This window comes from Salvia splendens, chromosome 9 (assembly GCF_004379255.2).
Source record: "Salvia splendens isolate huo1 chromosome 9, SspV2, whole genome shotgun sequence".
In the NCBI taxonomy this organism is placed as follows: domain Eukaryota; kingdom Viridiplantae; phylum Streptophyta; class Magnoliopsida; order Lamiales; family Lamiaceae; genus Salvia; species Salvia splendens.
Genome location: NC_056040.1, coordinates 2,553,788 through 2,575,336, shown reverse-complemented (window position 1 = coordinate 2,575,336; position 21,549 = coordinate 2,553,788). Strand labels below are relative to the sequence as shown.

The window sequence follows — 21,549 nt, the reverse complement described above, 5'->3', positions numbered from 1 at the left end:
ATTACTCATATTTGACTTTTTGGTTAATAATGAATTTTGAGTATAGCCTTCTGCACTTTTATTTTCCCTTTCTGTCAAGCTTTATTAACCTCTTCACCTCTTCCTCAGATTCTCTCTCATCTCGGTGATCTTCCTCTCTCTCTAAACGACCAATTCAATCTCTACGCAGAAACCCAGCTCCCAATTCCACACCATGACTCTTGGCTCAGGAGGATCCAGCGTCGTGGGTAAAGACTTCCTCCTCTTACGATGATATTCCTTAAATGCTCTGAATTTCGTAATTTTCATGTTCTTCGCAGTCAATCCGTATTTCATGGGTTTAAGCCTTTCAATCTTCTAATTGCCTGAGGTTTTAGCTGCGGATCTTAATTTTAATTTGCTCTTAATTTTGATTGTCCGTACACATATTGCGGGGGTTTTGAATTTTGATCTCACCTAGTTGTGTTTCTCAAGATTATGAACTTCAATTCATTGATTTTATGTGGATTTTGTTGAGAAAAGAGATTATTAAGTCCCAAGAAGATGCATGAGTTCCAAGAGTATTGGAAAATAAGAATAGCATTTATTATGATGTATGGTTCCTAGATACATTTATGTCTAAACTCCTATTTATACCCATGTATAATGTATCAAAACTCATCCAATGAATTCAGTTATTCAATCCAATATGGTATCAAGAGCAGAAGAAAAAATCGATCCGTGAGCCAATTCAAAAGTAGTTCTTTGGAACTCAGATTTTTCCTCATCACTGTTCCATACCCTTCCAAACCAATCAGCCAAGATCAGGCAACAAACCATCCCTATCCAATCTCAGAAAAAACCATACAGTAGCCCCTGTTGCAATAAAAACCAAGATCAAGTAAGTACCACATCCTCAATGGCCAACAAGACAATTGAAACAGTTTCAATCGGAATCAAACTAGATGGGAAAAACTTCCCAATCTGGTCGAAGTTGATGCGCGTCGCAATCGGAAGTCGACAGAAGCTCGACCACATCGAAGGAGAGAAGGCTCCTCCCCAAACCAATGATCCAAAATTCCAGGAATGGCAAGCATCCGACTTCACAGTTTTTTCGTGGCTCATCAACAACATGGAACAACGACTCGTGCTGCAGTTTGCTCAACATCAAACTGCTAAGGCAATGTGGCGGAGCCTTACAACTACTTTTGGAACCAGAGTTGATCCAGTCCAAGTATACGATTTGGAGGACAGAACCAACAAACTCCGACAAGGAAACGACTCCCTCGAAGCCTATTGGAGCGAACTCCAGAATCTCTGGGTGGGGATGGACAACCGTAAGCCATGTCCCTACAAATGTTGTGAAGAAGCAATCAATACATACAAAAAGGAAACTGAGACAAAGAGATTATATCAATTTCTATCCGGATTAAACGAGCGACACGATGGGCTCCGGAGGGAGCTCCTAAAAGAGAATCCCGAACCAACCGCAGAGGATGCATTCGGAAGAGTAAAACAAGAAGAATCCAGGGAGGGGATTTGGAAACCAGCCACCCAAACCCTAGATTCGGGAATAGGCGGCGGGTTCGGTGCGAGACAACCACCACCACAACTCCAATTCCGAGGAATCCAGTCGCCTCCCCACAGCTCATCGGCGCTACCACCGCGAGGGAACTCCAACAATCGAAAGGGAGTTGACAAATCAAAACTCTATTGCACACATTGTGGGATGACCAAGCACACCAAGGAGACGTGCTTCAAACTCGTCGGCTTCCCGGAATGGTGGGAAGATGGTCACAAATCAAACAAGAACAACACCGGCAAGGGAAGAATCGCCGTCGGGCGAGAAGGAGCAGACGAGAGCTTTTTCCTAGCGGGCAACCAAGTGGCCGCCGGCGCTGGGAACGATGGCAGCCGTCCGATTGGGAGCTCAGCGGCGGGCAGCTGGTGGGGATCTGGTGGAGGAAGCGGAAAAGAGGAAGAAGCTGCTAAGGCGTCGTATACACGCTCAATTGAAGGTAAAGGGTTTGGGGCTTTGCCTCAAACCCTTGCTTTTTCTCACTCTCTCAATTTGCACCCCAAGAAAAGTGGTTTGTTAGGAAAAGAACCCCAAGTCACCCCAAAATTGCAAAACATGCCCTTTATGCATGCTGATATTCCAAAAACACCCCATATAGAATGTAGGAATCGTTTTTCAGTCCTAAATAATGATTTCGATATTTCAGTGGCTTGTAAAGTAAAAAAATCAGATATTAGGGATGAAAGGGGGTGGATATTTGATTGTGGAGCAACGGATACTATGTCATACGATAGGGCTGATTTTGGGGAATTATCAAAGTCAAAAAGAATATATATCGAGACAGCGGGAGGGGATCTTGTTCCGGTTGAAGGGGCAGGGACTATTCAAATATCTCCAACATTGAAAATTGCTAATTGTCTTTATGTTCCCACGTTATCACAAAAATTGATGTCTGTCTCCCATGTAACACGAGAACTCAACTGCAGACTCCTAATGCAACCGGATTGTTGTTTTCTACAGGATATTCGGACGGGGATGACGATTGGGCGTGGCACTGAATACCATGGGTTATACTATGTGGACGAGGTAGCTCAAACTGGCAGAGGGATGTTGGCTCACAGACCTACGGAACGAGAAATGTGGTTATGGCATAGGCGGTTAGGACATCCGTCCTTGAGTTATTTAAATATTTTATTTCCAAATTCTCCTAAAAGCTTCACTTTTGAATGTCAGACATGTGTTTTGGCAAAAAGTCACAGACAATCTTTTAAATCAAGTAATACTAGGGTTGATTCGGTTTTTTCTTTAATACACTCTGATGTTTGGGGTCCTTCGCCAATAGTTGGGGGAAATGGATTTCGATATTTCGTTCTTTTTATTGATGATTGCACTCGCATGACTTGGGTATATTTTCTTAGAAATAAATCTGATGTTTTTTCAAAATTCTCTGATTTTTATTCTATGATTCTTACCCAATTTCAAACCAAAATCAAGGTCCTTAGATCCGATAATGGGGGAGAGTATGTCAACACTAAAATGAGAGAGTTTTGTGCTGAAAAAGGTCTTATCCATCAAACATCATGTGCCTATACTCCGGAACAAAATGGGGTAGCTGAGAGGAAAAATCGTACAATCCTAAATATAACCCGAGCCCTTATCCTAGATTCCAAAGTCCCAAATTTTTTCTGGCCTGAAGCCGTAGCCACATCTGTATATCTCCTCAATCGACTTCCCACCAAAATTCTCGACCTTAAAAACCCTCTCCAAAAATTATCCACCATGTCTAAAATACCTCCTACCTTGTCCCTCGAACCTCGCATCTTCGGTTGTTCGGTCTTTGTCCATATCCCCAAACATGAGCGTAATAAATTCTCACCCTGTGCAGATAAGTGTGTTTTCATTGGGTATGGGGCTCATCAAAAAGGCTATAGGTGCTATAATCCAAAAACCCGCCAAGTTATCACCACAATGAACTGCACTTTCTTAGAAACTGAATTCTTTTACGCCACCCAACTTCCAAGTCAGGGGGAGAAGGAAATAAATACAATTGACTCGATAAGTTGGCTGCCTATGCCAAATAATCACTACTCTACCGAAGGACTACCAGAGCCAGCTACATCTGTCGCCGAGCATGCCACGAACACACCACAACCTATGGAGCTAGGTGACACCCCAACAGTACCCGTTCCGATATCTGAGGTAACCAACCTTGAGAACTCTGTTAATATTAGCACTGTTGCTACAGAAGAAGAACAGAGAGAGATTATAGATGAAGACACCGGACAGTACATTCGACCTATCCGAAGTACTCGTGGAATTCCACCCAAACGGTACTCACCTGAAAGAACGAGCAGAAGGTCAAAATATCCAGTGGGAAGTATGGCAAGAGCAAACTTAACCAAACTGGCCAGGGCATTTGAAGCTGCCCTCTATGAAGAGGAAATTCCACAAACAGTAAAGGAAGCATTAAAAATCAAGCATTGGAGGGATGCAATGATGGTAGAGCTAAAAGCCCTGGAGAGGAATAAAACATGGAAAAAGTGTCAACTTCCAAAGGGGAAACGGACTGTAGGTTGCAGATGGGTTTTTACTATCAAACGAAGACCAGACGGGTCCATCGAGAGATATAAGGCTCGCCTTGTGGCTAAAGGGTATACCCAGACATATGGAGTGGATTACTCTGAGACATTCTCACCAGTGGCAAAGATGAATACTGTCCGAGTATTACTCTCTATTGCAGCAAGCAAAGACTGGCCTCTTCACCAGTTTGATGTAACTAATGCTTTCTTACATGGTGAACTGAAGAAAGAAGTTTACATGGAGGCCCCTCCAGGTTTCGAAGAAGACTTCAAAGATGGGGAAGTCTGTCAATTGAAGAAAACCCTGTATGGCTTAAAACAGTCGCCCAGAGCATGGTTTGGGAGATTCACAGAGGCTATGAAGAAGTATGATTATCAACAGAGCAATGCAGATCACACTCTCTTCATGAAGAAAAAAGGGGATAAAATTACATGTTTGATAATCTATGTCGATGACATGATTATTACTGGAGATGACCCTAAGGAGATAGAGGAGCTCAAGAAGAACTTGGCCACTGAATTTGAGATGAAAGATCTAGGGGCACTTAAGTACTTTCTCGGGGTCGAGGTCTTGAGATCAAAGGAAGGGATCTTCATAAATCAGAAAAAATACACTTTGGATCTTCTGGCAGAAACTGGTATGATGGAATGTAAACCTGCAGACACACCAATTGCAGTTAATCATGGACTTCAAATCACAGAAGGAGCTCAACTAGCCGATAGAGAAAGGTATCAAAGGTTAGTTGGAAAATTGATTTATCTTTCACACACCAGACCGGACATAGCATATGCAGTAAGTGTGATAAGTCAATTTATGCACCGACCCCAAAGCGATCACCTTGAAGCAGCACTGAGAGTTGTTCGGTATCTCAAAGGTACCTTTGATCATGGAATAATGTTCAGACGAAGTGAGCATCTGGAAATCCATGGATATACAGACGCCGATTGGGCTGGAAACCCAGTTGACAGAAGATCCACTTCGGGGTACTTCACATTTGTTGGAGGGAACCTTGTTACATGGAAGAGCAAGAAGCAAAAAGTCGTAGCGCTATCAAGTGCAGAGGCAGAATTTAGAGGGATCAGAAATGGATTAACTGAGGTACTATGGCTGAGGAGATTATTGGGCGAACTAGGTTTTTTATCACAGAAGACGTGTCAAATTTTCTGTGATAATAAAGCCGCAATCAGTATCGCAGAGAATCCTGTCCAACATGATCGGACGAAGCATGTTGAAATAGATAGACATTTCATCAAAGAGAAAATTGAAGAGGGAATTGTTGAGTTCCCATTTGTTCGATCTGGAGATCAACTTGCAGACATTCTGACCAAGGCAGTAGGAGCAAGAAACTTTGCAGAGGCTCTTGGCAAGTTGGATATCGGGAATCCCGTTATCCAACTTGAGGGGGAGTGTTGAGAAAAGAGATTATTAAGTCCCAAGAAGATGCATGAGTTCCAAGAGTATTGGAAAATAAGAATAGCATTTATTATGATGTATGGTTCCTAGATACATTTATGTCTAAACTCCTATTTATACCCATGTATAATGTATCAAAACTCATCCAATGAATTCAGTTATTCAATCCAATAGATTTGTTTATCGACTTGAATTTTCCTACTTGAGGTGTAAAGACATTGAATGATTTCGTAAGGCTGTGGTCACTCAATCGAGTTGAATGTGAAGTGCATATGAATGTTTTTATGCGGTTCCTTTGCATTTGATATGATCATAGTTGTCATTGCTCTTTGATTCGACTAAGTGAGAGTTATTAATGGATTAAAGACACGAAATGAGTCTAATTATACATCGATCAATGTATCTTGTAATGAGTTGTGGACTCCAAAGTGTTTCCGCTATTTGTTTTCGAAGTGATTTGTTCGATTAAATGTTCAAAGGATTTGTTACAGAGATTACAGATCATGTGTGAATAGTTGAATAATGGATCTCTCCTTATCACTCTCTTGTAATTTATGCCTGTTGTGGCTGTTTAGGTGATCGTTTGCTGGGTTAGAAAAAGGAAACTGGCATTCTAATTATTCCACATTTTTGTAGTTCCTCGAAATTTCAGGTTGTTGGAGGAACTTGAGCGTGGTGAAAAGGGAATTGGTGATGGTACTGTAAGCTATGGAATGGATGACGGGGATGATATCTATATGCGCTCGTGGACTGGCACCATTATAGGTCCTCACAATGTGAGTATTTTCTTTGCTTATGCTTGATCGTAAAATAGGTTTAAGCATAAATTCCTTTTTTATGCATTGTATATTGGTTCTCAAATGTGATTTGGTATGAAGATAGTAGTTTGAAATTCCCCCATGCCTCATGTAATTTTCAAACTCTTTTGCTAGTTTATTTGATTAGCAGTATGACAGTATCAATATGCATTATTGATTTTCTTTTTCTTGATCTACATAAGGAAATTGTTTCCTTGAGATTGCTCTTTCTTTTAAATCTATTTTTTGTTTCTACCTCAGAGTTACTTAATTTGGTAGTCACCGCCATAGTTCTACACTGAATATATTAGAACTATCGTGACCATTACTTCTGCAGTAGATCAGGTCAAGATTTTGAGTACAACAAGCTATGTACATTCTTGATAATTTCCTCACCAATCTCTTATCTTATCTTCTCCCATTTGATTTTTAAAGTTGGATCCTATGTTGCTGGTTTTTGTGGGTTAAGTTTATAAAATTTGATAAAAATTATAGTTGGATGGTGCTAATTTGTTTCATTTATTCATTTATTTATTTTTTGAAGCTGCTTGTGATTGCAATGCTAAAGACTAATTTCGCATTATCTTTTGCTGTCAGTCTGTGCATGAGGGACGCATATATCAGTTGAAGCTATTTTGTGACAAAGATTATCCGGAGAAGCCTCCCAGTGTTCGTTTCCATTCCCGGATTAACATGACTAGTGTAAACCATGAAACTGGAGTGGTACAGATACAATCAACTCAAGGCTAAGTTTTATTTTATTTTATGTATACTCCCTCTGTCCGCCATTAAATGACCCATTTTTCCTTTTTCGTTCATCCGCCAATAAATGTCTCATTTCACTTTTACTCTTTTTGGTAAGTGGACCCACATTCTACTCATATTTTATTATAAAACCAATATATAAAAGTAGGACCTGCCTTCCACTAACTTTTTTCCCATTTTTTTCATAAAGTCAAACAATTTCTTAAAACCTGCACCGGTCAAAACTGAGAAATTTATTGGCGGACGGAGGGAGTATTTGTTTTCAGTAAAGATGATCAATAATGGTTCCACATTTACTTTGTGGCCATGGTGACTCAGAGCCCCCAACCTATTGGTTGGAGGGAAGCGTGTTACCAACTAAGATCCACTTCGTCTTCTCAGCACTGCTGTTTTTCTTAAGGCGTAATTTAGTTATTGAATGATTGATAAAAGTAAAATTGATATCTGGACCAATTCTCTATAACTCTGAAGGTGCATAGTAAATCCCGCTTATATCGTTTGATAAGGACTGGTGTATTTGTTGCTTTTACTTCATCTGGAGCAAATGTGATGTGTTAGATACTTTTAACCAACCCGGAAAAGCATATGCTTATGATATACGACATTCATGGTCCAGGTCGAACCAAAAAAGTTTGGGCCTCTAGCGAATTGGCAGAGGGAGTACACAATGGAGGACATACTGACACAGCTGAAGAAGGAGATGGCTGCTCCACACAACCGCAAGCTCGTCCAGCCACCTGAAGGAACCTATTTCTAGTGTAAGATATGAAGGTCTTAATTGACCATATTCTGATTGATAGTTATCCCATCGTCTTAAGATGGAAGTTGTATGGGTGAATGCCTGAAAAGCCATCTCATATCGACTCTCCTGGATTTCTCGTATCTTTTATCTTGCTTTATTTTCTTTGCGAACTATGTCGTATCGGTAATGGGATTTCTTCTGTGTGGAAATCAACGAACATCTTGTTAATATCATAATTCTTGTGTTCTTGAATGCTTTTATCTATCTTCCACATGAAAATTTTGGAAAAGCATCATTTGTTCTTGCTTGTAAAATATCTGCACCTAGTGATATCTTATTAGATTGATGTATAATTTTTAAATTAACTTCAATACAACAGCAAATTGTACTGTTTTTCTTAAGGCGTAATTTAGTCATTAGTCGTTGTATGGTTTTAAATAATTCCCCTATTATTTTTTGCATTTTTGTGATTTATTAGCATAAGTACTAAAGTTTTAATCTTCTTAAATAAGGTGACACATTTTTATTTTTAAAAATTATAAAATGATTTACTCTCTCCAACTGATACATCCCAAATACACTTTTTCTAATCAATTAAAATATTTACCTTTTTTCTCTCTATTTAATATTTACATCTATATTTTTCTCTCCTTTTATATACATTAATCAATAACTCCTAAAATCTTGTTTAGGCTAAGAAATGTGTCATTTTAGCCGAGATGAACGGAGTAATTTTTAGATGTAAAAATGAAGTTTGCAAGAGGTGTGTATTCTTAATTATCAAATTAAAACCTGAAAAAACTTACTCCTTTCGTGCTATAAGAGTATGCACTATTTCCTTTTTAGTCCCGCCAATAAGAGTATGTACGCACTTTCTAATTTTGAAAATTGTTTTCTCTCTAATGAGGTGAGACTTATTTTCCACTAAAGTATACCAATACTCTTATGACATGGAGGGAGTATAACTAGTTGGTCTAAAATACAAAATTTGGCCGAAATTTGATACTACTATTTTACACAATTGAAATCTGATCGTAAAAGTTATGAACTCGCATTGTTGTGAGTTTCTATGTTTTGATCTCATACAAATTTGGGGGAAATTTTTCAAAATGAAGTAACGCGCAAAAAGTCGTCATTTACATCTGTTAAAGAGAAGCCATTTATTACACCAACCAATTGTTCACTTATATAATTCGATGTAGCATGTCAAAGTCAACGAGAAAATTAAACTTGGTTGAAATTGCTACAAGGCATCTAATTTAATATAGTAATAGTATAATGTACCGCATTTTAATTTCGTGAAAAATATCAAAATTTTATTGAAGTAAATAAATTTAGAGACTATTAAGTATTAGAGCACCCGCAACGCGGTGCCGTCGCCGTTCCTATGCCGTTCCGGAGGAACGGTTTCGCGGCGGCACGCGTTGCAGCGTGCGTTCCGTCGCCATTCCGTGCCGCCACCGTTCCCATGCCGTGCCGCGTTTCGTTCCTCCGGAACGCGGAACGAAACGTTCCGCCACGCGCCGAGGCGACGTGGCGGACTCCCATTCGACGCGTGAAGCCCACTCGCTGCCCCGCGAGTGGGCTTCGTCCCGATGACGCAATAATTCATTTTTTAAAAAAAAAAATTCGAATTTAATAAAAAAAAATAAAAAAAAATTTTATTAACGGTAATGAGACCGTTAATTTTATAGCCGTTTGTTTTTTTTATTATTTATTTATTTACTCTATAAATACTCCTATTTCATACTCATTTCAATCACAAACACACATCTATTTCTCTCTATTTCCACCCCAATTTTCATCTCAAATCAACTCTATTTTCCTTCTCCCAAATTTAATCAAACTAATGGATCCTTATGAACAAATGCGTCAAATATTGGAACAATCACTTGAAGAAGATCGACGACGGGAGGCGGAAGAAGCCGCTCCGCCCCAACGTCGCTCCCGTACGTACATCCATCGTAACCGGGAGGAAGCCGCCGCAAGGTTAGTACGCGACTACTTCTGCGATAACCCGGTTTGGGGAGATACGTACTTCCGTCGCCGTTTCCGCATGGGGAAACCGTTATTTCTCCACATCGCGAATACTTTGGCAGCCCGGGAAGAGTTCTTCCAGGAAGGGTTCGACGCGGTCGGACGTCCCAGCCACACGACGCTGCAGAAATGTACTGCAGCAATCCGCCAGCTTGCGACTGGACAAACGGCCGACATGTTCGACGAATACCTCCACATCGGAGATAGCACTGGGCGAATGTGCTTGCTCAAATTCTGCAAAGGCGTCCGGGCAGCCTTCACCGACGAATTTCTCCGGAGGCCAAGCACGGCCGATTGTCAGTTCCTTCTCGACCTTCACGAAACAGTGCACGGATTCCCAGGGATGCTCGGCAGCGTCGATTGCATGCACTGGCAATGGAAGAATTGCCCGGTGGCGTGGAAGGGGTCCTACACGAGCGGCCACAAAGGTACCCACCCAACCGTTATACTCGAGGCCGTTGCCGACTACCGCCTTTGGATCTGGCACGCGTACTTCGGGGTCCCCGGGTCGAACAACGACGTAAACGTGCTCAACCAGTCCGACCTCTTGACCGAAGTTTTGGATGGTAAAGCGCCGGCCATCAACTTCGTCGCCAACAATCGGCTTTATAAAATGGGGTACTATCTCGCCGATGGCATCTACCCGAAGTGGCCTACCTTCGTGAAGACGTGCAGTGGGTCTGCGAACCCAAAGCAGGCTCTTTTTGCGCAGAAGCAGGAGGCTGCTCGCAAGGATGTGGAGAGGGCGTTCGGGGTTCTCCAAGCGCGCTTCAACATCATCAAAGCCCCGGCTCGTACGTGGTTCATGGAGAACATGGTCGACATCATGTATACGTGCATAATCTTGCACAACATGATTGTCCAAGACGAAGGACCCGAGGCGGGAAATTGGTTCGACCCCGAATCCCCCGGAAGCTCAACCGCAAGTAGTCCGCCTCGAAGTGGAGCGCATCCGTCTATACAAGAACGGTTATCTATTCGTGCAAGGACACGCGACTCTAGCGCCCACACCCAACTCCAACATGATCTAATTGAGCACATTTGGGCAAACTTTGGCGGATGAAATTATTAAAATTGTGTACTTTTATTTTTTTATGATTTTAATTGTGTGCTTTTTATTTTTTTAAGTTTAAGTTGTAACTTTGTTTTAATGTTGTGTGTTTTTTAATAAAATGTGTTTGTTTTTTTAATTGAATTGAGTTGAAATTAAAAAAAAATGAAATTGAATGAATAGTAATTTAAGGAACGGTTAAGGAACGGTTAAGGAACGAGGGTTGCAGGTTCCGTTCCTTAGTTAAGGAATGGAGTAAAAAAGTACAGTGGGGCCCTCAAATAGTGGTTTAAGGAACGGTTTAGGAACGGTATAGGAACAGCGTTGTGGATGGCCTTAACCGGTGTATATGATTAGAAACAATAAAATAATGGTAATTTGAATTAGTAGACCCCACTAGAAAACTTCTATAATATCCAATGAGGCACTATTTCAAACCCACCATTTTCCCACAAACATGAAATTCCCATTTCCCTTCAAATCCAGCGAAATAACAACCACCGCCGCCGCGTCGTGGTCGTGGCCCAGCTGCGCAACCTCCTCGAGAACACGCTCCTTCCGCGCCCCTGATCCACACCAACACGCAGCCTCAAATCGAGAATCCGCCGTGGTCAGCGGGCTGAGATCGGAGCGCCTCTTCTTCGAGCCCGGCGCGACGAGTTCCGCGCTGGCGGAGGCAGAATTAGGCGGCGGAGATAGAGAATCGGAGCGCGGCGGCGGCTCGGCGTTGGTGGTGGCGATGAATTCGAGGGATCCGTTTCTGGATTTTAGGGCTTCGATGGCGGAGATGGTGGAGGGCGGCGGGGAGAGGGATTGGGGGTTTTTGGAGGAGCTGCTGGAGTGGTATCTCAGAGTTAACGATGAGAGCAACCATGGATACATAGTTGATGCTTTTGTGGATTTGGTCATGGATGAATACAGCTCTTCTTCTTCTTCTTCAATTGCTACCGATTCGTCTTCTTCGTCTTCTTCTTCTGTTTGAGGAGTGAGTTTTCTAGAGAGAGAAAGATATCAATGTAATTAGCGATGTCATTTATTATTTGCTTAGCTTTTGGTGGGTTTGCGTTTAATATCGTTGATTAATGATTAATGATTAATGATTAATGAATAAGAAAAATTATGTTTCTAATTTACTAATTACCATGATAAAATGAAAAAAAAATGAAGGAATCAACTGGGTTTGTCATTTATGATGCTATTTAATTAATGATATATGCTTATTAACCGGTTAGTTTGTTACTAATGGTTAATAGATCTCATTTATTCTCCTATTCACTTATTCAATTTTCAATCTGCCCATCTTTAACTGATTATTTTATTTTATTTTTAACAAATACTAGAAAAAATTATATTTCACTAATTCATTTATTCATATTATTATTATAAAATTAATATATAAACGTTTTTTTCTTTTCCAACTTTTGTTATTTACTTTCTTTTATATTTTTTAAAATATGCCGAATCATAAGTATGATACTAGTACTAGTAGTATTTAATAAGAAATCTATGTACATATTAGGCATCTAATTAATCTTTTGTTTGACCAATTAATTTGTTATTATCGTCTTTATCCTCTTTTTAAATTAAGAGAATCAAATTCAAGTACAGTGATAGTTGAACCATGAATCTTGAATAGTGCATCTTTCTTTACCTTTTTTTACCGCAACTAAACAAATTTACGAATATAAAAAATATTTAACTTATCATGTAGCAACCAACTACTTAAACCCAACAACACGGACGGGCATAGATCCTCTGCTGCGGCAAAATACACAGCAGAGGATGTTGCGCTCGTCCATACCACACATAATCTAAGTGTACAAAAATTAATGGAGTGTATAGATGAGCAAAGCATCCCTTGCTGTACATTTTGCCTAAGCGGGGGATTCTTGCCCGACACGGACTCCTCAAGCAAAATTACAAGTAAAATGCGATAAAAAAAATCAGTTGCAAAATTCTCATCTCTATGCATATGATTAATTTCTACGCATTCAAAATCTTGAAATAGATAAGAGTTTATCATTTGAATGTCTCCAAATTGCTTTACTATAATAATGATTTAGTTGGACGAAAGACAATTCCGAATTTATAATTACAGCCAACTTTTAAATATACTATAGCAAAATGAATATATTTAAAGGCGGTTTTGTATCGAATTAGTATTTCATGACATGATTCGCATCAAACACATTTTATCTATACAAGTATGCATTGACAATATTCCCACCCGGGTAAATTTGGTATATCATAAAATGAAACTACAAAGAAACATAGTCAAATTTCATATATTTAAACTTTCCTGCTACATTTGGAATTCAAATTGTGCAGTAACTATCATTTGACAGCAACAATACTAGTGAATGGAAACACTCCTCTCCTCTCTCTCTCTGCACCAATTATTTCAAACCATTAGCAAAACACCAAATCTCTGAACTCTCATTGTCAAGACAAACAAGCTGGGAACGAGCCGTTGATTTTTTATTTCACGGCGAGAAAAATTCATGATCGCTAATCTGAGGGGTGCACGAGGTAAACTCACGCTCGAACATCCAGCAAGCCACTCAGTGAATTATTAAACGGAGAAAACGAAAAAAGGTACATTCGATAATTTCGAGTCATATGCATATGTCCTACAATAAGGTAGTATGAAATGAAATGAAAAGACATGAGCTAGTTATGTTATATATAGTGAATTATTAAGGGTGAATACTTCCCTTTTTCCCCCACATAAAAATAGAAAAAAGGTACATCATCTTTATCAGATATGCAAGAAAACAAACAAGTGAAAAGGAAATTATTCTGTGAGAATGTTGCTGGAATTGCATTAAATTTTTGGTGGTCCATTCATTCACATTTTAGTTTGAATCTTCATATGTTTGATTTAATGTGTGACCTTTTATCTAATCATAATACACTTGAGCTAAATTGAGCTAATTAACTCGTAAACTAGCGTAGTTGATGGGCAAGCATGACGAAACAGGGAAATGAGAGACGTCTTCCTTATGTAACTCGAAAAAGAGGATTAAAACCTGTAAGCCGATGTCAACTGCTTTTTGCTAGTTGTGTGTGGTTCCTGATCAAACTCGAGACGTGCTGAGCAACCCATATCGAGCCAGCTGCAGTGCAGGAGAAAGCATGAGTATGACCCTCGCGTTCAACGTCAAGACTTGCATCGGGTACCTGTTTTTTCATCTGTGCTTTTTCAAACAGAAAAGGGTAAGATTGAAGCATGAGATTGCAAGCATCATTTAACATATGCAGAAGAGATATATATCCATGAATAAATGTGTGCAATTTGCTTATGTGGGCTATGGAATTAAGATGATATAGACAATGAACTTCTCAAGGGGCGGTCTCAACATCAAACGAGAGCAAACTTTGTGAAACACAAATAGGCGCGACAAAAAACAAACAGCTACCTCTTCATAAAATTGTAGAGGACCCCAGTGATCATCGAGGCCAAAAAGAAAAGCAATCTGGCTTCTCTTGCTCGTGATGAATTCCAAATCTGGTTTTTCTGGTAGCTACATGTGGAGACGGCAACGGTTAAAAATAACGAAAAACATCAGATGATACTGTCTGTATTTAAAATAATTGTTTTGGAGTTGGAGCCAAAAAAAGCTTACTGTCTGAAATTCGGTCATTGCCATATACAGCACATTTCGTAGCGTATGATACTGGAAAAGAAAAGTTTGTTATTGTAAACATAGAGTGGCTCGTATCAATCAGAGTAAAAAAAGTACGATTAGACTCGGGTACTCAGATGGGTACTCAGATGGATCGAGATAAAGAACTACCAATGTAACTAATCATGTAACATAAGAACAATTGATTAGCAAACGACTGCACCTTCTGAACGTGTGTGCATAGAGCCTCAACAGCAGAAGAAGACCATGACTTCCCGACGGATATTTTTACAAGGAATCCTGTGAGCTCCGATGGGAGGGCTCCAAACAAGGCCCCGATGGCACTAGCTGCAGTACATAGAGCTGGAAACCTGATAATATTATTAGATCATAAGTTCATTTTCTAAATCTAGATATCATCAGTTAATCGACTATTGTATCCACATTGGAGAAATTATTGAAAGAACATAGATTATGATCATCCATTAGTGCATGGGTTTACATGATTATGCATACATGCAAATGCGACTCAAAGGGATAAAGAAATCGAAGAAGTCTACATCGCAAGGAAGGGATATACATTGCAAGTCTTCTAATGAATGTCTGTGTAGAGGATGCAGTGTTCACAGCCAAAAAAGGGTACAAACCAATGCAATATGTAACCTAACAGAATAAACATACGACAGAGTCAAGAAAATACGATATGATAGCAAAAGGTGAATTTTAAAAACACAAGCTGACTATATACCTTCTTGTGACATCTCTTAATTACTTCAAGAGATATATACGAACCAATGGAATGGCCAACCTTTAGATACAAAGTAAACATCAATCATTGAAAGGTCTAGCAATTGAAGTATGAAAACTTTTAAAATTTGAATCATATACGAGTTAGACATAGATTTGTGAGAAGATTACAAAATATACGAGAGACTGCGTTCAACATAACTAAATTTGTTTTGCTGCAATGTGGAAATGTTCCATGTGGTTTACCAGAATAATAGGTACTTCAACATCTTGAAGTTCCTGCTCAATAAAGCTTATCTGGAAAAAAAGTGACAAGAATATAAGACATTTCGATTCAAGAATTCCATTTAATAATCAGAGATGGCCTGCATAGCAGAGAGAATCTCATATATCCACTACAATTGTTCAATACTCACAGCTGCTCATTGTTTACCAAATCATATTTGAGCGAGTAAGCTCTTTTCAGAGATATAATAACAATGCCATAAGAATTTACCTTGTGATCAATTTGTTCTTCTAACGAGAACAACCTCCGAGACTCCCAATCCTGGCAAAACAAAAGGCATGAATTCAATGCCATTTTCCGATTTCAATTAGAAGTATTCTCTAATAGAAGTCGTTTATCAACTGAAAGGCATAAAAGTAAGATATCCAGCAAGAAATAACACAAAATGTGAGAAATATCACATAGTATTCCGTAAAATCTAAAAGAAACAAAAACGGCATTCTTAATTGTGCAAAGCAAATCATCCTAGAACTGAGCATTGTCATGATTTACTTACTTTTGAGCTACAAATCAAACTCAAACTTCACATATCAATATCACTTAGTAAACTCAAGGCAATTAATTACCTTTTTCGATTGCGATATGTGGCTAATACCTTCACAAATGAAAACCAAACAAGCAATCAGCACAACTTCCACAAAAAAGGCCCCAAAAAAACCTAAAACAAGATCATAAAAATCAAATCTTTACATGCCTGTGACAGAGGCAGTCCCTCCCAGTAGCTCATACAGTGACTCCAAAAATTCTGTGTAAAATGACACAACACCTACGTAACATATTAACCATTCCCAATTTCAAACACAATTAAAAAAAGCTACTTATTCAGTCATAATTCGCATACAAATATGAAATAATTATACACCTGGGTTGCCTGGGATTAACAACACATGTAACTTAGGCTCATTGCTATTAATCTCCAATAAATCCGTCTTAAATCTGCCTCAGAATTGGGTGCAAAATCAATAACATGAAAAAAAACTCGGATAAAATCACAGTTGTTGAAATTACCCTGAAATATTGGCAAGTCTGTAATTAGCACTTTTCTTGTTCTCGACCAAACTCTTGCTTTCACTGCCCATTTTCGAGTGGATACACTTAGCCGGAAATTTGCTCCTGCAAAGGGAAACTGCAGAAATGAATTGGGAAGTGCAGAAATTGGTTGAAAAAACAGAGAAATTTGTAACGCAATTAGAAGTACCTTGAGTTGGAAAGAAGTGCTGAAATGGGAGAGACAAGCCTAAGAAGCATCGAAATCACTCTTCAAATGGAAACAATAATTTCAGTTGTAAATATTATAATTAAATAATAAAATTAAATGGCGAAATTATATCAGGAGGTTATTGTTTGTATTATGATTAAATAATAAAATTAAATGGAGGTTATTGCTAACGGGGAGTTAAATATTGTCGTAAGTATTATTTTCATTGGCGCATAATTGCAACAAAATTTTAAAAATTTAGTTTTTTTTTTACTTATTTTTAAAGTCGTGGAACTATCCAATATTTAACTACTCTCTCCTTCCCACTATATGAGCAACCACATCGGCGCTCGATGCATCAGCGGGCCGTTGGCGCGGCAAGCACCTGCTCGCCGTTGTGCTCTTGCTAGCGGCACGGCCATGCTCGATGCATCGAGCACCGCCGTGCCGCTGAGCAGGCTGACGTGGCCGGTTGTGATTTTTAATTTGTAGGATTTAATTATGTAATTTGTTTAGGATTTTAATTATGTAATTTTAATTTTTAGGATTTAATTATGGATTTTTTAATTTTTTAGTAATTTGTAATAGTATTTTAGGTATTTTTAATGCATTTTAATATTGTGGAAATATTTTTATTTAAATTGAATAATAGAATGGTGAGACCCTTGAGCATGCTCTTCCGCCCACAAGAGCATGCTCAAGGGTCTCACCATTCTATTATTTAATTTAAATAAAAACATTTTCACAATATTAAAATGCATTAAAAATACCCAAAATACTATTACTAATTACTAAAAATTAAAAATTACATAATTAAAATCCTAAAAATAAAAAAATCATAATTAAAGTCCTAAATATTACATAATTTAAATCCTAAAAATTAAAAATTACATAATTAAATTCATAAAATTAAAAATGGGTGATGTAGATGAGTTATATGAAAAAATGGATGATGAATGTGTGTATTTACAGATGATTTTGGAATTAAAGCATGCCGCGCCGACGGCACGGACGCCGTCCTTCCCCACAAGCACCGATGGGGGTGCTCTTATGTAGTGTTGTTTTATGAGTTAAGTGAAGAGAATAAAGTAAGAGAGAGGGGAAACGTAGAGAAAGTGATGTTTTTAATTTTAGAAATGTGTCATTTAGAATTAGACATCCCAAAAAGAAAAATATGTCACTTATGAATTTTATGACAATGCCGCTAAAATTTAGTTTTATAATGAAATGTGAGTGAGATAAAGTTTGTAGAGTGTGGGGTCTACAATAAGATTTATGACAATGCCGCTAAAATTTAGTTTTATAATGAATTTTATGACAATGCCGCTAAAAAAATGATAAAAAAGTAAATAAGATTTTTTATTAGTAGATGGATGAAAATATCAAAATGAGACGTTTATTGATAGACGGAAATAATACTACAATCTTGGATGTGTAAGTGTAATTGTGTTGTTTTATTTGGGCTTTTGGTCTTTAATCAATACCCATATTCCTAATATAGTTGGGCTTTCATCCTCAAGTTGTAATTTGGGTTTCGCTTTGTAATAACAAACGCATTAGTATTCAATAAACTAACTTCCAAATTTACGACCAATCCCACTTTTTAAATACATAAAAAAAATTGTGTTGGGAACCACAATTTTTATGAACTGGCAATATCTTAGTATACAAATTAAAAAATAAACAGATTTTTAATTGTCAATACTACTACTTCTAGGTCAAACAATTTATAAATTTGAAAACCAAATCAGTTATGTCCCCAAAAATTTGTCCCATTTTGACCCGGCACAAATTTTAAGAAATGTAATGAAAAGTGAGTTGAAAAGTTAGTGGATTGTGAGTCCTACTTTTATATATTAGTTTTATAATAAAATAGTAGTATGAATGAGTTAGTGGAATATGCGATCCACTATAAAAATGGTAAAAAATGAAATGAGACAAATTTTAGGAAATAGATGAAAATGAAAAATGGGACAAATTTTCGGAGAGGGGTAATAGTAAAACGACCGAAATCTGAATCTCGTACGGGCAAGAGAAAAGACAGAAAGGCCCCTCACCAGAACATAACTGCCAAACTATAAATAAACCCGTTAAATGGAGGGATCCCAAGAAATCCACTACACCGCAAGTTTCCCTCCATTTTATTTTTCTCTCTCCTCCAATTTAAACCCCATTTTCTCTCTCTCACACACCTATATATACACACCATTATACTAACCCCGATTCACGCTTCATTCATAAACATTTCCTCTCTCTCTTTCTCTCCCTGCCTTTTCTGCTTTCTGAGATTTCATTTCATTTTCGATTCTCGCATTAGGTATCAACTTCTTCTTCTTATTTTTTTTTAAAAAAATTGTGCATCATTTTTCTACAATTATTGTTTTTATATTTCTTACCATTTGTTTCTGAATTTGTTGGTCAGAGATATTTACAGGCAGGGAGATTTTAATAAGCGTTTGCAAAGATGATTGAGGAATTGATTACCAGGACTTTGATGTATGTATTTTATTTTACTAATAATGGTTTTATTTTATTTTTTCTAATTTATTTTTTATTTTGGGAACAGCTTGGTGTTTGGATATGCATATCCTGCATTCCAATGTTTCAAAACATTGGAGAAAAACAAAATTACGGTTCCAGAACTTAGGTTCTGGTGCCAATATTGGTAAGGACTTTCGATTATTTTACGTTGAAATATGTATTTTTTTTATTATAATTATATCACCAAATCGTGTTATGTGCATTTGGCTTGTTTCATATCAATATTCACGAATTGAACTATTGTGATACAAAACAATAAGACATGCGTTACTTGAAATCATTTGTGTGTATTAATATAATATAAAAAGGATAATTATTTAGAATTATGTTGTGTAGGGTAATTGTGGCGCTAATATCAATTCTGGAGAGGGTTCTTGATATATTTATTTCATGGTAAGTTTCATTAATCAAAACACAATCAACAAATCAAAATTCCATTTTCATCATACTCTCTATTAGTAATTCCATGTCTTCATTTTTTTTGAAGGATCCCTTTCTACCGAGGAATAAAGTTACTATTGTACATTTACTTGTGGCATCCCGGCACTAAGGTAAAAAAAAATCTAATCAATCACCTTGAATCTTAGTTTGACGGGAAGTGTTTTATCAACTAAATTGTAATTTATCGTCATAATCTTTGACGTTTTGCATTAATAGGGAACCACATACATGTACGACAAGGCGGTGCAACCTTACGTTTCGAAGCACGAAGCGACAATAGATTGGGGTATAGCAGAATTGAAGCAAAGATCCTGGGATTTGGTAGTTCATTATTGGTACAAAAGCGTAGACATGAGCTCAAAAAACTTTATACAATGTCTTCAGTTATTGATGACTCAAGTCATGAACGCTGCATTATCGAGACCTCAATCACAGGTTTCAATTTGATGCTTTACTTATTCCTCTTATGTACTTATACATGCATGTCATACACCAAATCTTCATAATCCACATTTTAAAATTTTCATATCTTTACATTTCTACGTAATTTAGCCTATACTATATGCGGTGGTTAATGATATTATAATTATTACTACTATTATTATAAAAGATTCTAAATTTTTGTATGCCCCACTTTTTTAAGATGACGTTAAACAAAAGTTTGATCCCAAAAAAAACATAAATTCAATTACCTTTAATAAAAAAATTCTGAATTCAAGTAAAGTCACTTTAAAAAAAATCAAAACTCATTCGTTTTTTTTTTAAATACTAATAATTTTTTATTTTTTAACCTAATTTTGCAGGAGGGTCAATCCAAAGACGATTCGGCGTCGGCAGCGCAGGCGAACATGCCACCTGGAATCTTCAAGCGAAACGTTTCCGAGAAGCCGATGCCGCCGGGAACTGCCGGCAGCCCAACCCCTAAATCGGACTTTATAAAGGTAAAACTCAATAATCAAGCATAATTTATTCATACCGATGATGCAATTTCCCCCAATTCGGCTAAGAGACATGTGCGGACCCATATAGTGGTTACTATGGGCTTAAGCAGTAAATAAAACTGTAGTTTTTTTATAATTTTCTTTTATAAAATTTTTATATTTGTCCAAATTTAACAAAATTACTAAATGAATTCCCTATTAGTAATCTAAATTATACAAAAAAAACAATATTAAAAATATTTTAGAAAATATAGCCCTTATCGATATTATATTCTGTGTTGGACAGGGTCAGGTTGAGGCGCGTCAACAACAATTGAAGAGTAAATAAATCAATTCAATATAGATTAGGAGATTTTGTTTTTAGATTTTTGTATTTTTAATTCATTTTATATTCCAAATTTTGAAAAAAATTGGAAATTGTACATTTGTTTTTGTGTGTGTGAAATGTAAAAAATCCGCACCGTCGCTATCTGGAGCTGCGGATCCAGACAAGCCGGAGCGTCCAATCAATAGCCTGCGCGGCGCCGCGGCGGAGCAAATCAAACAAGGCGGCTAATCGCGGGAAGACGCGGCGGAGGGAGCTGCCGCCGCCGGATCCGGCGGAGGCGGACATCGGCTGGAGATACGCCCACGCCGCCTGCTTGACGAGGCGATTCCGGATGCCGATGTCGGATCCGCCGTGCGCGGAGCTCGGCCGCGGCGAATTGACAGCCGTCGTCGGGAGGAGATCCTTCAGCGAGGTGTAGCTGTGCGAATTAGGCTTGATCGACAGCAGCTCGAGATCGGAGGAGGAGGAGGAGCTGCTGTTGTGGTGGAGGAGGAGGAGATTGAGCTTTAGCGGCGCTACTGCGATCGAGGAGGGGACCGAACTCCGGCGACGGAGGAGAGGCTGCGGCGGTGCCGCCAT

The 21,549-nt window shown here is 38.2% G+C and overlaps 5 protein-coding genes across 9 annotated transcripts; 3 read left to right on the top strand and 2 right to left on the bottom strand.

Moving 5' to 3' along the window:
• Window positions 1-63: 63 nt before the first annotated feature.
• LOC121748105 (ubiquitin-conjugating enzyme E2 variant 1D-like) lies at window positions 64-8,026 on the top strand. The gene is made up of 4 exons (XM_042142321.1): window positions 64-227; window positions 6,107-6,246; window positions 6,865-6,990; window positions 7,649-8,026. The coding sequence occupies exons 1-4, from the start codon at window positions 194-196 to the stop codon at window positions 7,787-7,789; spliced, it is 441 nt and encodes a 146-aa protein (XP_041998255.1). The 5' UTR covers window positions 64-193; the 3' UTR covers window positions 7,790-8,026.
• A 3,209-nt stretch (window positions 8,027-11,235) lies between these two features.
• LOC121747384 (transcription repressor OFP13-like) lies at window positions 11,236-11,991 on the top strand. Its single transcript, XM_042141418.1, has one exon. It carries the CDS (start codon window positions 11,320-11,322, stop codon window positions 11,842-11,844), a length of 525 nt encoding a protein of 174 aa, XP_041997352.1. The 5' UTR covers window positions 11,236-11,319; the 3' UTR covers window positions 11,845-11,991.
• Window positions 11,992-13,115: 1,124 nt separating this feature from the next.
• LOC121747472 (lipid droplet-associated hydrolase-like) lies at window positions 13,116-16,830 on the bottom strand. 4 transcript variants are annotated; one of them, XM_042141510.1, is made up of 13 exons: window positions 16,720-16,830; window positions 16,530-16,647; window positions 16,384-16,457; window positions 16,216-16,287; window positions 16,088-16,116; window positions 15,732-15,782; window positions 15,482-15,532; window positions 15,237-15,296; window positions 15,069-15,151; window positions 14,712-14,859; window positions 14,489-14,539; window positions 14,282-14,386; window positions 13,116-14,054 (listed from the first exon to the last, which is right to left on the bottom strand). In XM_042141510.1, exons 2-13 carry the CDS (start codon window positions 16,598-16,600, stop codon window positions 13,905-13,907), a joined length of 945 nt encoding a protein of 314 aa, XP_041997444.1. In that variant the 5' UTR covers window positions 16,601-16,647; window positions 16,720-16,830; the 3' UTR covers window positions 13,116-13,904. The 4 variants fall into 4 exon arrangements, with proteins under 4 accessions (XP_041997444.1, XP_041997442.1, XP_041997443.1 ...); XM_042141508.1 differs by having other exon boundaries at window positions 16,530-16,634; window positions 16,720-16,791; XM_042141509.1 differs by having other exon boundaries at window positions 16,216-16,266; window positions 16,530-16,634; window positions 16,720-16,791.
• A 2,092-nt stretch (window positions 16,831-18,922) lies between these two features.
• LOC121747174 (putative HVA22-like protein g) lies at window positions 18,923-21,069 on the top strand. 2 transcript variants are annotated; one of them, XM_042141172.1, is made up of 8 exons: window positions 18,923-19,036; window positions 19,142-19,215; window positions 19,286-19,384; window positions 19,597-19,653; window positions 19,748-19,811; window positions 19,918-20,136; window positions 20,505-20,642; window positions 20,929-21,069. In XM_042141172.1, exons 2-8 carry the CDS (start codon window positions 19,184-19,186, stop codon window positions 20,968-20,970), a joined length of 651 nt encoding a protein of 216 aa, XP_041997106.1. In that variant the 5' UTR covers window positions 18,923-19,036; window positions 19,142-19,183; the 3' UTR covers window positions 20,971-21,069. The 2 variants fall into 2 exon arrangements, with proteins under 2 accessions (XP_041997106.1, XP_041997107.1); XM_042141173.1 differs by having other exon boundaries at window positions 18,962-19,036; window positions 19,154-19,215.
• Window positions 21,070-21,108: 39 nt separating this feature from the next.
• On the bottom strand, window positions 21,109-21,549 carry LOC121748092. Its single transcript, XM_042142303.1, has one exon. The coding sequence runs from the start codon at window positions 21,547-21,549 to the stop codon at window positions 21,109-21,111; it is 441 nt and encodes a 146-aa protein (XP_041998237.1).

What these genes read in the sequence shown, in the direction of transcription:
- LOC121748105 (XM_042142321.1), top strand. Translation starts at nt 194, where the DNA reads ATGACTCTTGGCTCAGGAGGATCCAGCGTCGTGG. An exon ending in CCATTATAGGTCCTCACAAT is followed by an intron (nt 6,247 to 6,864) that starts GTGAGTATTTTC and finishes TTTTGCTGTCAG; the next exon opens with TCTGTGCATGAGGGACGCAT. An exon ending in TAAACCATGAAACTGGAGTG is followed by an intron (nt 6,991 to 7,648) that starts GTACAGATACAA and finishes TTCATGGTCCAG; the next exon opens with GTCGAACCAAAAAAGTTTGG.
- LOC121747384 (XM_042141418.1), top strand. Translation starts at nt 11,320, where the DNA reads ATGAAATTCCCATTTCCCTTCAAATCCAGCGAAATAACAACCACCGCC.
- LOC121747472 (XM_042141508.1), bottom strand. Translation starts at nt 16,769, where the DNA reads ATGCTTCTTAGGCTTGTCTCTCCCATTTCAGCACTTCTTTCCAACTCA. An exon ending in AGACTTGCCAATATTTCAGG is followed by an intron (nt 16,458 to 16,529) that starts GTAATTTCAACA and finishes ATTCTGAGGCAG; the next exon opens with ATTTAAGACGGATTTATTGG. An exon ending in TATGCACACACGTTCAGAAG is followed by an intron (nt 14,540 to 14,711) that starts GTGCAGTCGTTT and finishes TTTCTTTTCCAG; the next exon opens with TATCATACGCTACGAAATGT.
- LOC121747174 (XM_042141172.1), top strand. Translation starts at nt 19,184, where the DNA reads ATGATTGAGGAATTGATTACCAGGACTTTGAT. An exon ending in CTTGATATATTTATTTCATG is followed by an intron (nt 19,654 to 19,747) that starts GTAAGTTTCATT and finishes TTTTTTTTGAAG; the next exon opens with GATCCCTTTCTACCGAGGAA. An exon ending in TATCGAGACCTCAATCACAG is followed by an intron (nt 20,137 to 20,504) that starts GTTTCAATTTGA and finishes CTAATTTTGCAG; the next exon opens with GAGGGTCAATCCAAAGACGA.
- LOC121748092 (XM_042142303.1), bottom strand. Translation starts at nt 21,549, where the DNA reads ATGGCGGCACCGCCGCAGCCTCTCCTCCGTCGCCGGAGTTCGGTCCCC.